This window comes from Podarcis filfolensis (assembly GCF_964270895.1).
Source record: "Podarcis filfolensis genome assembly, chromosome: 1".
Classification (NCBI taxonomy): Eukaryota; Metazoa; Chordata; class Lepidosauria; order Squamata; family Lacertidae; genus Podarcis; species Podarcis filfolensis.
Window position 1 is genome coordinate 127,693,766 of NC_139604.1, and position 15,426 is coordinate 127,709,191.

General features: G+C 46.6%; 1 protein-coding gene across 1 annotated transcript; it reads right to left on the minus strand.

The window, feature by feature from the left end:
* Window positions 1-807: 807 nt before the first annotated feature.
* On the minus strand, window positions 808-15,047 carry SIX6 (SIX homeobox 6). The gene is made up of 2 exons (XM_083620384.1): window positions 13,946-15,047; window positions 808-2,052 (listed from the first exon to the last, which is right to left on the minus strand). Exons 1-2 carry the CDS (start codon window positions 14,515-14,517, stop codon window positions 1,875-1,877), a joined length of 750 nt encoding a protein of 249 aa, XP_083476510.1. The 5' UTR covers window positions 14,518-15,047; the 3' UTR covers window positions 808-1,874.
* Between the last annotated feature and the right edge of the window lie 379 nt (window positions 15,048-15,426).

Here is a 15,426-nt window from a genome sequence, read left to right on the forward strand (position 1 = left end):
GAGATAAAACTGGTATGTTGGAGGTTAATAGCATTTTTTTAAGCGCGCCAAGTTTATGCTCATAAAGCCATAATCAAAGGATGGATCGTGGGTGTGTGGTGCCCAATTTATCCTCTGTCAACTGCAAGTTATCCCCGGGATATTTTTACTTTAAAGTAAGCACTGTTGAAAATCTGCCCTGTTTTCCATATTGAAAGGACACAGGAGCTACATCTTGCGTTACCCAGATGGCTGCAATATTTTCCCCCCTCTTGCATTAGCCCGCTGTGCGTACAAACAGGGCTTAATTCAGAAGCCAGAAAAGGCAAAGATGCCATCTTTGCAGCTCCGACCTAACCTTTAGTTTCTGCAAAGAGCAGCTGTACACTGCAATCCTAGTAGACCCGTTGAGTTTATCAGGGCTTACCCCTCATTGCATTATGCTGTTATTTTAATTGCTTTTAAAAAAAAGAGTAACTGGTTCGGAGAACTTCGGTTACTGGACGGCGTTGCAATGCAGTTAATAAAACAGCTACTCCTAAGTCTGCATAGGACAGACTGCTGCCTTGCTCTCTCTTCCAAGGCCCAAAGATTTTCCTGACTTTTGTCTTCTTGTACCGAAACGCTCCCTTCTCTCTCCCTATCCTCCTTCCTTTGGCTCGGTTTGTCTCTCAAAACTGCTTTACTCCAAAACCGTAAAACCTCCCTGGTGCTGAACCCACAAGCGCAATAAGGAGCCTTCTCTTTTTTGCGCACCAACGAAAATGAATAAGCGTTGCTCAAGAACGTGGATAGAATGGGCCGACTCTGGTTTTCTGGAAATCACGCTTGGTTTTAAATTCACTTCTTTTCTTTTAAATCCACATCCAGGTGCTCTCTGTGGACCTTGTTTAGACCCCAGATCCGTGCAAACAAAGCGCTTACAACTCTTCTCCTGGTTTAAAAAGCGTTTTAAGTCAAGGACGGGAAAGAAAGAATCTCAGTTTCGCTCACCTATTATTTTATTACACTGGAATTGTTCGTTTCTTGGTCTGTTTGTTGTGATTCGGCTGCCCCCTCCCCCTACAATCCCTGGTCCTGCTGCACATGCTCCACGGGGAGAAAAAGGAAATTAAATCACCAGCGCACGCAGGCATCAAGCCTCAAACAATAATAATAATATTAATAATAATATTAATAATAATTAATAATAGCAAGTATGATAATCAAATAAAACAATCTACCCACAGAGCAATTCTTTAAATAAGTCAATAAACATTATATAGAATATTTATATTTATATTTATATATATGTATATGTATAAAAAAAACCTTTTAAAAATAAAAGCGAACTAACAAACCAAACCAAACAAACAACCTCCGAAAAACAACCACCAGCAACTTTTCAGCTGGAAATCCCCAGAGGGAGGAATTAGGATTTGCGGCAGGCGACGGAGCTGCAATTTCTATCCTCCTCCCTCTAGGTTTGGCGTCTCTCTTTCTCCCTCTGCGCGCGTGTGTGACTTTTGAGGCATCTTTACAGCAGATCCTGGCTGAAGGATGGAAGGCGACGAAGACGCCGCTGGGAGGACAAGCGTCAGCGGAGTCTCTCCGAGCGTTTTCGCGTCCTGCTTTTCAGACGGGCTGGACGGTCCTTGGAGACTCCGGCTGCTCCGCAGGCCCGCCACCAGCCGTCGGGCCCGGGATTGCGGACAAGGCAAAGCGGCGCAGGAAGCCGTGAAGGCGGGCAAGGCAGGCAGACAGGCACTGGCTGGCGAGGAGTGCTTGGCTGGAGGCGGAGGCGGCTGTGCCACCGCTGCTGCTGCTGCTGCTGCGCCCTCGGCTCTCCCGCGCGCCCGGCCGCCCCGTCCGTCCGTCAGTCCTTCCTCCTCCTGCTCTCCTCCTCTTCTTCCTTCTCACAGATCACATTCGCTGTCGCTGGAAGTGATGGAGATGGCCGAGGAGGCGGCGGCTTTGCTGGACAGGCTGGCGGCGGGGCTGGCGGCGGCGCCCAGGAGGGGCTCTCCGGCGCTCTCCTCCTCCGACGGCAGCGATCGCCCTGCGCCTTGCGACGACAAGACTTGCTGCTGGAGCCTGCGGCGGGAGAAGCGAGAGGGAGCCGTCACTTTGGGGAGGCAGCGGAAATAATCAAGGGCTGCCCCCTCCCTCCTTCCGGAACACCCCCACCTCTGTCTCCGGGCCCACCCACTGCACCCCCGATGCCCATCCCTGAGCCACCTAGACAGGGGTCCTCAGCACCGAGACGCAGCGTCCTGCTTCCGGGCAATGTGCATTCATATTTCTAGAGGGGCTAAGGAGGGCCAGTGAGCGCCAGACACTTGTTTTCTAAATTTGTTGTTGTTTTCTGGTGGTGCATATTTAATCCAGCCATATGGGCTTGGGCAGGGTATAAGTAATGAAATTATCATCATTATTATTAAGGCAGTAATACGTTTGGATATTAAATGCTTTCTGCATTTAAGTATGAGCTGCACTCTATTGATTCTCTCAAAATTTCTAAAAATTTGCAAGCTGCCCTTTCCCAAGGAGATTCGCAATCTATATGATGATGTTGATGATGATGTTCCCAACTAAATCCTACTCAGAACAGATCCACTGAACACAATGGACATAAGTTCATTATTTGCAGTGGATCTACTCTGAGTCGGGTTAACACGGGACACAATCCATTATGTTTGTTATTATTGTCAAAATACAGCCATAAGTAAAACAATGACACAATCATTTTTTTTATTAAATGATTGCAATAGACTCTAGCATTAAAAACACACACACACCCCTAGCAGACCATATTAATGAGAACCCCTGTCTCTTTGGCAGAGATGAACACACCTCTTTCACTTTGTGCTCACTCATTATGCTTCTTCACACCTTGAGCAGCCTAAGGTCTCACCTGCATTACAGCCTATACTTTCCTCTACAAATCTGTGGTGTGGCTGCATTTGGAAAACGGTACATTTCAAAGCACAAACCAAAGTGTTGGTGCTGACCTTTAAAGCCCTAAACAGCCTGGGTCCAGTATACCTGAAGGAGCGTCTCCACCCCCATCGTTCAGCCTGGACACTGAGGTCCAGCTCCGAGGGTCTTCCGCTGGTTCCCTCACTGCGAGAAGTGAAGGGAACCAGACAGAAGGCCTTCTCAGTTGTGGCACCCTCCCTGGGGAACACCCTCCCACCAGATGTCAAGGAGATAAAGAACTACACAACTTTTAGAAGACATCTGAAGGCAGCCTTGCATCAGGAAGTTTTTAATGTTTTATTATGTTTTAAGTATGCTGTAAGTTGCCCAGAGTAGCTGGGGAAACCCGGCCAGATGGGTGGGTTATAAATTTTATTTTATTTATTTATTTATTTACAGTTTTGGTCACTTCATCTCAAAAAAGTAATTGCAGAGCAGAGGAGCCAACTCCTAGGGGCCGAGGTCCCTTTGCCCCCCAATAAAATATTTGAGGGGACTGGGCCCCCCAAAGTTAATGGACATTGCCATTCGAATGGTGTGCATGTGCCATGTCATGTGATCGATTTATGTGAGGCAGGGCTTACCTGGCACCCCCAATATTTTATTCAAGTTGGCACCCCTGTTGCAGAGCCGGAAAGGGTAACGGAATCGAGGGGATGGGACAACTTGCCTATTGGGAAAGAGTGCAACATTTGGGACTTCTCAGATTAGAGAAAAGCCTAGTAGAAGGCAAGAAGTGTATGAAATTTATGCATGGCATTTCAGAAAAACCGAGAACTCCGATGAAGCTGAATGCTGGAAGATTCAGGACAGAAAAAAGAAAGGGATTCTCCACACAGCGCAGTTAAACTATGGAATCTGCACTGCACAAAGTGGCAGTGATGTTCACTAACTTTGATGTCTTTAAAATAAGTAATCTCCTCTAATAAGGCTACCAATGGCTACAAGTCTTGATGGCTCTGTTCTGCGTCCACTGCTGGACGCAGTATGCCTCTAAACCAAATAGTAGTAATATTAGCAGTAGTAATAGTAATAGTAATACTAATAATAATAATAATTTATTTACACCCTGCCCAACTGGCTGGGTTTACCCAGCCACTCTGGGCGGCTTCCAACAGGATATTAAAGGTAAAGGACCCCTTACGGTTAAGTCCAGTTGCAAACGACTCTGGGGTTGCGGCGCTCATCTCGCTTTACTGGCCGAGGGAGCTGACGTTTGTCCGCAGACAGTTTTTGCGGGTCATGTGGTCAGCATGCCTAAGCCGCTTCTGGCAAAACCAGAGCACTACATGGAAACGCTGTTTACCTTCCCCCCGGAGTGGTACCTATTTATCTACTTGCATTTTGACGTGCTTTTGAACTGCTAGGTTGGCAGGAGCATGGACTGAACAATAGGAGCTCACCCCGTCGCGGGGATTCGAACCACCGACCTTCCGATCGGCAAGCCCAAGGCTCAGTGGTTTACACCACAGCACCACCTGCGTCCCAACAGAATATTAAAAACACAATAAAACATCAAACATCAAAAACTTCCCTAACAGGGCTGCCTTCAGATGTCTTCTGAAAGTCAGATAGTTGTTTTTTCCCTTGACGTCTGATGGGAGGGTGTTCCACAGGGTGGGTGCCACCACCGAGAAGGCCCTCTGTCTGGTTCCCTGTAACCTCACTTCTCGCAATGAGGGAACCGCCAGAAGGGCCTCGGAGCTGGAACTCAGTGTCCGGGCTGAATTGCACTGTTGCACTAAGGTCTTGTTTGTGGGCTTCCCAGAGGCATCTGATAGGCTACTGTGAGAACGGGATGGTGGACTGGATGGGCCACTGGCCTGAAACAGCAGGCTCTTCTAATGTTGTTTGCACCCCTGTGCTAACCCTACAGTCCTCTTCGTCTTATCAAAAGGTGGAAACGCAATCATATGCTCTGCCACTGCCTCAGGAATTGAAACCTACCACTTCTCCAGTTCTTAACTATTCTGATTCTGTTAGCCAAAAACACACACCATAGCAGTTGTGTTTGCATCATTAGAGACCATGCTTCTCCATGCCTGCATGGAGAGGGCAATGAAGAAGAAGAAGAGGAGGAGGAGGAGGAGGAGGAGTTTGGATTTGATATCCCGCTTTATCACTACCTGAAGGAATCTCAAAGCGGCTAACATTCTCCTTTACCTTCCTCCCCCACAACATACACTCTGTGAGGTGAGTGGGGCTGAGAGACTTCAGAGAAGTGTGACTGGCCCAAGGTCACCCAGCAGCTGCATGTGGAGGAGCGGAGAAGCGAACCCGGTTCACCAGATTACGAGACTACCGCTCTTAACCACTACACCGCACTGGCTCTCAGTGAACTAGGACAGGGATCAGCAAACTTTTCCAGCAGGGGGCCGGTTCACTGTCCCTCAGCCCTTCTGGGGGGGGGGGCTGACTGTATTTTGAAAAGAAAACAAAGAACAAATTCCTATGCCCCACAAATAACCCAGAGATGCATTTTAAATAAAAGCACACATTCTACTAATGTAAAACACACTGATTCCCGGACCGTCCGCGGGCCGGATTTAGAAGGCAATTGGGCCGGATCCAGCCCCCGGTCCTTAGTTTGCCTACCCATGAACTAGGACTTCCCAGCTGCTCTCGGCACATTGCAGGGTGTGGGGGTCTCATATCCATACAGGAAGAGTGGTTCTCTGGTTTCGCAAAAGCCCAGGCAGACTTAAGAACTAATAAATCATTTTAATGAGCCACAAGAACACAGAAAGAGCTGGACCAGGACAAAGGCCCTTCTAGTCCAGCATTCTTTTCTCCCAATGGCCAGCAAAGCTCACAATTGGGACCTGAGTGCAATTGTAGGGAGGAAATTCCACAACTTAGGAGCTGCTGCAGAGAGTGCTCTCTCCCAGAGCACCACCACTCAAACTTCTGTGGGCAGTGGAACTTCCAGTGGGGCCTTTTCTGCAGTGGCTCCCCATTTGTGGGATGCTCTCCCCAGGGAGGTTTGGCCTGAGCCTTCATTTTAGGTGCCAGGCAAAAATGTTCCTCTTTGACCAGGTCTTTGGTTGATTGACATCCAATACCCTTTTTTGTTGGGGGGGGGGGTTATTGGGTTCCTCTTGTTTTTGTTATGCATTTTTTGCTTTTTATATTTTGATTTTATCATGAGATCTATGGGCATAGGGTGGTATACAAATTTTAATAATAATAACAAACACAACAATAATAATACCAAGAAGGCCTGCTCTGTTGATGTTAATAAATGAGTGGGTTTGTAGGGAGGGAAGCAGTATTTCAGATATCTAGGACCTACATCATTTAGGCTTTGACATCATCATCATCATTTTATTATTTTATTATTTATGCCCCGCCCATCTGGCTGGGTTTCCCCAGCCACTCTAATCATAGCATTACTGTATGATTAATAACAAATGATACACCTACCCTCCATAAATTTGTCTAATGCTCTTTTAAAGCATATTCTCTGTGCCTTGTGTCAATGAGTTCCACAGATTAAATATGCACTGCATAAAGAAGTACTGCCTTTCGTATTCCCAGTGGGATGGCTTGGCCATAGAGTATCAGAAAGGTACACAACAATGATGTTACCATATCCCTGCGCGCACACACACCCCCACCCGCTTAAAAAAAGACTTTCACTTTAACCATGTCACTTTAACCAAGCCCCTCTGTTCCCTATTATTTCAATGCATGCTATTTCCCCAAAGGACAAAAGCTTATCTTGGAATCTGTACCCTTTGTCGTTCATTGGAAGGTGAGAGAAGGCAAAAGCTTACTTAAAGATGTAATTTTCCTGTTCACCTACTCAGCTACTGCAAAGGAAATTTAAAAAAAAATCCTTACAACCTAACAGTGTAAGACACATTTTGTCTCCTCAGAAATCACTCTGTCTTTCCTTTATGGTGGGGGAACCTGATGCCCTCCAGGTGTTATTGGACTACAAGCCCCATCATCCCTGACCATTGGCAGGGGATGAGAGACGTCTGGCAATATATGGAGGGCCACAGACTAGCCACCCCTGCCCTAAATATTTGCTTTCCTTTGGATTTTTGTGTTTCTTCATGAACCTGCTTCAATCAGACATTATAAAGGTATAGCGAAATGAGTATGCCCAATATTGGCCCTATCAGCAGGGCTTTTTCGGCTGTGGCCCCAATCTGATGGAATGCTCTGTCACAAGAGACTAGGGCCCTGTGGGACTTGACATCTTTCCACAGGGCCTGCAAGACAGAGCCTCCAGGCCTTTGGCCAAGGCACAGTCTGACCCCCTCCTTCTGTAATCCTCATAGAACTCGAGCCCAATGGTTGCCATTAATTTGACTCTGAATTGATTTTAGAATGTATTTCAATTAAATGATTATTATTTTATGTAAACTGTGCTGTTTTTACTGTTGTTAGCCGCTCTGAGCCCGGCTTTGGCTGAGGAGAGTGGGTTATAAATAAAGTAATAATAATAATAATAATAATAATAATAATAATAAGCAACATCATATCAGCTTCAAGGCTCCTAAGCACTGCCTTCTGTTACAGCCACATTTGTCAAATCCAGCTGGGGCCTATTGGCTCCCAACTCCATTCATCTATCCACTTATTAACCACCTATTCTGACGCTGCAGTAGCCAGTGTCTTACGCTTCCCCATCAGCTATCCTAGCCAAGGCCACTTCCACAATTTTAAATGGCCAGTCATAGAATGACTTCACGTGCATGTACAAATAACTTCAGTGTAACTTTGGTGCAGGGACGCGGGTGGCACTGTGGGTTAAACCACAGAGCCTAGGACTTGCCAATCAGAAGGTCGGCGGTTCGAATCCCGGTGATGGGGTGAGCTCCCGTTGCTCGGTCCCAGCTCCTGTCCATCTAGCAGTTTGAAAGCACGTCAAATTGCAAGTAGATAAATAGGTACCACTCTGGCGGGAAGGTAAATGGTGTTTCTGTGCGCTGCTCTGGTTCGCCGGAAGCGGCTTAGTCATGTTGGCCACATGATCCGAAAGCTATACGCCGGCTCCCTCGGCCAATAAAGCGAGATGAGCGCCGCAACCCCAGAGTCGGTCACAACTGTACCTAATGGTCAGGGGTCCCTTTACCTTTACCTTAACTTTGGTGCAGGGTTCCACGGGTTTCAAACCATCTCCCTAGGGAACCCTAAGACACTCTGGAAATTTTTCAGAGGTCCTCAGTGAAAGGTTCAGGAAGACAGACAAGCCAGTTGATTCCTGCATCGGCAGGGGGTTGGACTAGATGACTCCCCCCCCCCCAGGCATTCCTTGCAATTCTACAATTCTAAGCTTCCCTGAAAGAGTATTACCAATTCCCCCCTTTAATGCACAACCAAAGAAAAGGGTTGTGTGCATTCTGTAACAGTCGGTCACTTTGCACAGGGGATGGGCGTCCCTCGTGCCATGATCTTTCTGCAATGGCCAGGGGTTCACTGACAAATACTCACAGGTTCCTCAGCAGACAGATCAGGGTGGAAATTCCTCCTGAATGCAGGAAGTTTGAGAAATGCGTTGGTATAGCTCAAGGGGGTATTTGTCCTGCTTTGGGGGCTAGGGGGTGTGGCAGGTCAACTGGAACAAGCTGTGACTCTTCCTCATTCTGCAAACTTTGCTAATTCACCACGCCTACATTTGCATCCACTGCAAGGTTTTAAAACTCTTGCCAGCTGATCCACTCATGCAGTTTTAATTTGTCCATTTGTGCATTTAAATTATATTTCCCTAATTCCAAATTGTATTATTATCATCATTAATATATATCCGTAATATTCTGGATGAAGTTTCTTTTCAAGAATGCATTTCTCAGATTATTTCAGATTCTGTAAATGCGATTATTTCTATTGTTATTTTTCTTGCAATGCTATGTTATACGATACAGCCAACTTATACACCCAGACCTTGTAAATTACATTTTGTTTGGCCCCCATTTTGTTTTCATTGGGAGTAATTGTTTTCATTTGTGTAATAACCCATACAATTTGGAGGTGATATTCAAACATAAATCAAAGGCCTTTAACACACACACACACACACACACACACACACACACACACACATATATATATATATATATATATATGTATTCATTTCAGTTTCTGAAATTTTCAGTAGGGAAGGGTCGCAGGGTTGAGTGATGTTCAAAAGGTCTGCTAGAGCAGTTATTGTCGGACACAACAGAAGTCCACAACAAATGTTCTCAACAATAATGCTTTTTTGTAGTTCTACCTTGAACATATCTGCAAAAAGTACAAAAAGAGCAGTGTATCGTTCCAAGTAGAGCAGCAAAAAAGGCGAAATCAATGTATTTTGAGAAGATTTTTAGTGGTTTTTTGTTTTGTTCTGCCTCACAATAGGTGCTGTAGTATTATCGACATGGATGAAGTCATCACACATACAGCTTTTTTAATATAAAAAAGCAAAGGCGCACACACTTAGCACATGGACCCAGTTAACAATAGTCACTCTCTGGGTAGAATCGGCATGGAAGACCAGTTCAAGATAGAAATACTTTGAAGCAGATGTGAAACACATCCTACAGAATAACATCTAGGAACATAATTTAAGATTGTATTGTTTTCCCCTCCTCTCTTTTTCTGAAAATCACGTTTTTAAAATTAAACCTGCCTTGGGCAAACATGGCTGTTACAGAGCTGAAATAAAATACATCTGTGAAATATTGCAACTTCTTGATATATGCTATTTTACTGTTATTAGTGTTGTTATTCTATCATCATCATCATCATCATCATCATCCCTTCACCTCTTTATGTAGCCAGGCTCATTGTTACGGCTGACTACATCTCTTAGAACAAAGAACCGAAGAACTGTGTTAATCTAAGCACCGAGGGTTAAGCCTCGTCTATAGAAACGGCTCTCTTTAGCTACCAAACCTAAGACAAATACATTAATGGGTGACGATCCAATAATTTGGCATCGAAGCAGCAGTTTCTATTTCTGCGAACTATATGTCGTAATAGTAATTTTATACACACCTGCTTTCAAGCAACTTTTAGCAGAAATATATCTTGGGTCACTTATTTGAGGCGGCTGTGGTCCCCACAAGTGTTTCAAAACATTGATTCTCCTCCCCCCCCCGCCGCCCCCAGTTCCAATAAATTTAACCACACTTGCACTACAATGGGGAGGAAATGCAGTTTCTGCAGATTGCACTATGCATTGGAATCAGCTCCTCTCCAGTAGTTTAAGGTGATTTCCACCAAGGATAGTTTAGAACCAACAACAGTGTGTTTTTCACTGGATTCGTTCTTTGTATTTAATGTGTGAATGGAACATCCACTCCCAAGTACACGGGGTTTTAAATTTTGTTTTTGTAATATGATATTTTCTTGTGTGCTATTGCTCTGCCCTTATTTTATAAACATTTATGAAATAAAGAGTCAATACTGTTTAAAAATGACACATCCACAAAACAAAACAGAACAAAGAAGAGTATTTTCTGAACAAAGCTTTCAAGAATGTTAAGATTAGAATCAATTTTAGCTCTGAGCAATCCAGAGTAGATTTGGAAAATGCTTTTTAAAAACAAACAGCAGGGCCGTTTTTAAACACAGTCTGCTAAATGTTCTGCTTTTTCTCTTGTAGCCTTTCTCTCAGTTGAAGAATCCGCAACCCACTTAAAATAAAATTCCTTTAATTTCCAGTTTCGCTGCATTGGCTTCTGTGGGCCTGCCTGAATTTAAAAATCTCTTTACAGCTGCAATCCCATGTGCACCTGAGCTCAGAAAGATTTACTTCCAAGTAAACATGCATGGGGATTATAGCTGCATGCATATTGCAAAACTCTCTTTCTTCTTCACCGGTTGCAACTGAGGAATAGATTCAAGAATGTATATACTTCGACTGGATCGCAAAAACTGCTTGTCCCCAGCAATTTCCCCCCTCTGTCTTTTCGTCTCTCTCCTTGCAAGTTATTTATACATTGGTGTGCGTCGCCCTCACATTTAAACTTTGTAAGATGGAAGCCTATTTATGTTTACGCAGAAATCAGTCCCGCAGCACAGGATTTACTCCTAGGTAAATCTGTATGGGATTGTTCTGTTAGTCGGATTCGCAGACTTAAGCCGAAAGAATCCTATTGGATTTAAGCCGAAAGAATCCTACTGAACTCCGTGGTTTACATTCAAGCACTTTGGCACAATGGAATCGTAAACACGCCTCCTGCAAAATATAGGTCACTCGTGCTAATTAGTGCACCTAATTGTCATCAGAAATCCTTTCCCATTCTAAGCTAGGCTGCTTCTTTTTACTTTCCCTATTTATTCCTTACGTCAAGCTCCCCATGCAGTCCTTAAACCAGCTCCCTGTTTGGCTAAATAAAAGTCCTAGTTTTGTTCTACGCTTAAATGGCAACATTGAGCATCTTTTTAAAATTATGGGCTGTATCCAAACCGTAATCCTAGAGCGGGATAAAGGATGATGCTGAAGGGAAGCTGATGTGAATTTCCTAGGAATGGCATGTACCTTAAAATATGCATGAATCACAACTGAATATTTGACAGGTTCAATCCCGCTGCCTACTGCCATGGTAAAGAGGCTTTAAGAACCATATCTTTCAAGATACCATCGTTTTGAATTCTGTTGGAAGTGGGTCTTGCTGCAGTTGAATACGGGCATTTACTACTGTTGTGTCTTTGCACTGAAACACAGCAGTGTGTCTATGTCCTTTTACAAATTGGATTTAGAAAATGGATGGACGAACGGACAGCTGCTTAAAAGGAGAATGGCATAGCCATACCACATATTTCTCAACAGGGGAAGTGTTTTGCTCAAACACTTTGCTCCCGAGTTGCTCCTGGTTTTAAATTAAAAGTGCTTGCTCGTGGTTGATTGCATTTAGAGACTGATTCGAAACTCATTACTCAAAGTAAGCCATTAAAAAAAAAATCACTTAAGTGTGGTCCCGTGTCCATGTACACTTGGGAATATCTTCTTTCGAGTTAAAGGGGACTTACTTCTTATAAACATCATTTTAAGGTGGCTACACGTGCATTTAGGACAGGCGAGCAATCAGCTTGATCCACGGAAATGCTTGTTTTAAATGAGCCATTAACGAGGTTATGCACCAGATAGCATTAACAGTATTAGAAATATCCATCTGTATAGATGGGTATCAGCAAGCATGGCATAATGGTATTAAATGATAACCCCCGGTAGTGAAATAGATATTGTATTTTAAGATATGCTTATTTTAAACCCATCAGCTGGTCTCTACCTATGCATTCATACACACAGGCAATGCATTTTTTCCCTTTAGTCAAGCAGAGATGATGTGCTGGATAGTCAAAGGAACTTAAAATAAAAATGAAAGCCAAAACTTTAATTGTAGATGAATTGTTAGAGGAGACAACAATAGTAAAAAATAGATTTTAAAATAGAAAAAACCCTATATCCTATGTCATGTACCTGCTTTCTTTCCTTCTTTAATTTTAATTGTTTGAAGAATCATTTTGCAGTTCTCCAAACCTGCCTAGTTTCCTTCCCTTCCCAAAAGATGTTTCATAAATTAATTTCAAAAAAGATGTTCCATACATCAATTAAGCAGCAGAATGCAACAGTCTCAACAACAATACACCTTTACAGATACAGGGATGCTGCAGAAAAGTAGGCAGATGTAAATGCCCGGCTGATCCTCAACATACTTACTTGGAAGTAAAATGATATTTCTGCATTTCATATCTCCCTGGTCTCAAGTTTTTTTACAACCTCCCACCCAACTATGTACCAGCAACTCAGGATAATGCTTTGTGCGTCTGATGAAGTGGACTGTTGCTCTAGGAAGCTTATGCCACAATTAATTAGTTTTTTCTTGGCGGTCCCACAATGCTGCAGCGTTGCTTATTCTGCAAAAGGCGATCAAGGCTGCTCATCTGGAAATCGGTTACATGAAATCTGGTTTCTAAATAGCAGCCCGCCCTGCTGATATCAATGTGGCTTGATCCTAAATTGGTAATTTAATACTTGTTTTGCAACTCATTTCCCAGCTCCGGGCTTAGGATCCGGGTGGACAAAAGAAGCTCACATTCTTACTTGTCTCCTCCCACAATCCCACTCTGTGGGAAATTCGAGCAAGGGGAAAGTACAACCCTAAACGCTGTATCTAGAGAGCAAGCCTCACTGAACTCAGTATGACTTACTTCTGAGTAAAGGTGCATAAAACTGTACTGCAAATTTCCTCCAAAGTCCTTGCTCTTCGGACTGAATTGGGAGGGTGAGATTAGCGAGGACTTGCTCCAAAGTGAATGTAAAGACGGCCGTGGAATAGGGAGATTTTAAGCACATTTTATATATGAGGTCTTCAGGCACCTTAAGGCGAAGTTTAAAAACCCCCATCTGTTTCAACGGATCAGATTCACACGAACGGCTTCCCGGATTCCCCCCTACGAATTCAGATCCTATTCAACTTACTTAAAATGGGGGGGGGGTTATTGTGCAGTGCTTTCAGCTTAATGGGTCCTATTCTGGAAACCTGAACATGAATTTTCGCCTGAGTATCCTCCTCCTGCCTACGTTAGCTGCTATCTCGATTCGGTCGTAAAAGCTAATACCCAAAGACAGCAAACGAAGCTAACCAAGTGAATCTGGCGCGGGCCGGGGAAGAGAGCAGCAGGATTCGCACCCTCGCCTCCCCGCTATTTGGGAGCGGAGACGGTCGCTGCAAAGGGGATTCCAAGCGGACGCTAGTCCGCTTTGAGGCCCCTGGGCATGGAACAACTAACCCAATAAAATGGGGTGAGGACGTGTGGGCACAAGAAGGAGAAATCGCCAGGCTAGGGGGGCGGAATAAGAGGACCATCTCCTTTTCCTACAGTGCCAGCAGCGCAACTGGAACTCAATCTTCGTATCTGTGTTTGGAGAACTCGTGAGTGCGCGCAAGAGTCTAGGAAGGGTATGAGTGTATCTAAAGCGGCGCGGTCGCCATCCCACCAGCCACCCTCCCCCGAGATCTTCCTCCTCCTCCTCCTCGGTCCATCCCCGCCGTGCGCTACCGACCTGTTCTTGGCGGCGGCGGCCCTGTCCCTTTGCCTGCGGTTTTTGAACCAGTTGCCCACCTGCGTGGGGGTGAGTCCGGTGGCTTGGGCCAGCTCTCGCTTTTTGCTGGGGTTTGGGTAAGGGTCCTGCAGGTACCACTCTCGCAGCAGGTGCCGCGTGCGCTCCTTGAAGCAGTGCGTCTTCTGCTCGCCGTCCCAGATGGTGCGCGGCAGCGGGAACTTCTTGCGCACGCGGTACTTGTCCACCGGCCCCAGCGGGCGGCCGCGCAGCTTCTCGGCCTCCTGGTAGTGCGCCTCGAGCCACAGCGCCTGCAGCTTGGCGTGCGACTCCTTGGGAAACTTGTGGTTCTCCAGGATGTGGTACAGCTCGCGGTAGTTGCCGGCGTGGAAGGCCACGATGGCGCGCGCGCGCAGCACCGACTCGTTGCGGTTGAGAGCCTCGCAAGCCGCCGGCGCCACCGGCAACGACCACAGGAAGCGTCCCAGGCGCTCCACGTCGCCGCTCTCCTCCAGGGTCTCGCACACCCCGGCCACTTGCTGAGGGCTGAAGTTGAGGATGGGCAGCTGGAACATGGAGGCGGCCGGCGAGGGGGCCAGGGCAGGCGAGAGGGATGGCTGGGCTGCTGGCGACCACGCTTCCCCCGGGTCACCTCTTGCGCGCAATCCGCAGGAACGCCGAATCAAGGCGCCTCTTCTCCGCGCCTCGGGCTGGGCTGCCTCTACCGCGGGTCCAGGCGCCTCGTCCCCTAGTTATGGGGCTGCAGCGTTGCAGCGACTCTTCCACGCGTCGGAAGCGACTCCCAGAGCCTCGCCTCTCCAAACAGCGGCGCTGGTTTTGGCAGAGGCCACGCTTCTTCCCTTTTCTCCTGGGTTCAGAAAGCCAGCGCTCGCTCTCTCGCTCTCTCTCTCTCTTCAGCCCTCCAGATAAGGGGTAAAAAGCATCTCTCTCTCTCTTACCCTTCCCGTCCCCTCCTCCTCCTCCTTTTGCGCGCTTCAGGCGCTCGCTTGGCTAACCTTTCGCAGCAGCAGCGGCCGCCGCGCGCGCGCGCTGCGCTTGGGCGCTGGGAGAAAGACTGCGCCGCGCTCCGGCGGCTGCCTCAAGTTGGCAAGAGGGAGGGACCTGTGCGTGAATGGAGGAGGGAGGGCGAGGGAGGGGAAACAGGGGAAAGCCCACCGCTTCCTCCACCACCACCCCCCAAACACCGCACCCTCGGTCTCCCTTCCAGCTTCTGATTTGCTGCTGTTGGCCTCGCCAGATTGGCTGCCCCCTCGGTTTCCATGGCAGGCCGCCTGCCCATCACTGCCAAGCCTCTGCCAATCAAAGAGCGAAATCCTGCCAGCGCAGCAGCTCCGAGCGCGCTTGGAGAAGGAGGGTGGGCGTCCTCCGCCCTTTCCCCGCTTCTCCCTTTCTTCCTTTCAGCACCTCCCCGCGGTCGACAGCGCCCAGTCACTGCACTGGCCCTTCGCTAGCAGGGAGAACTG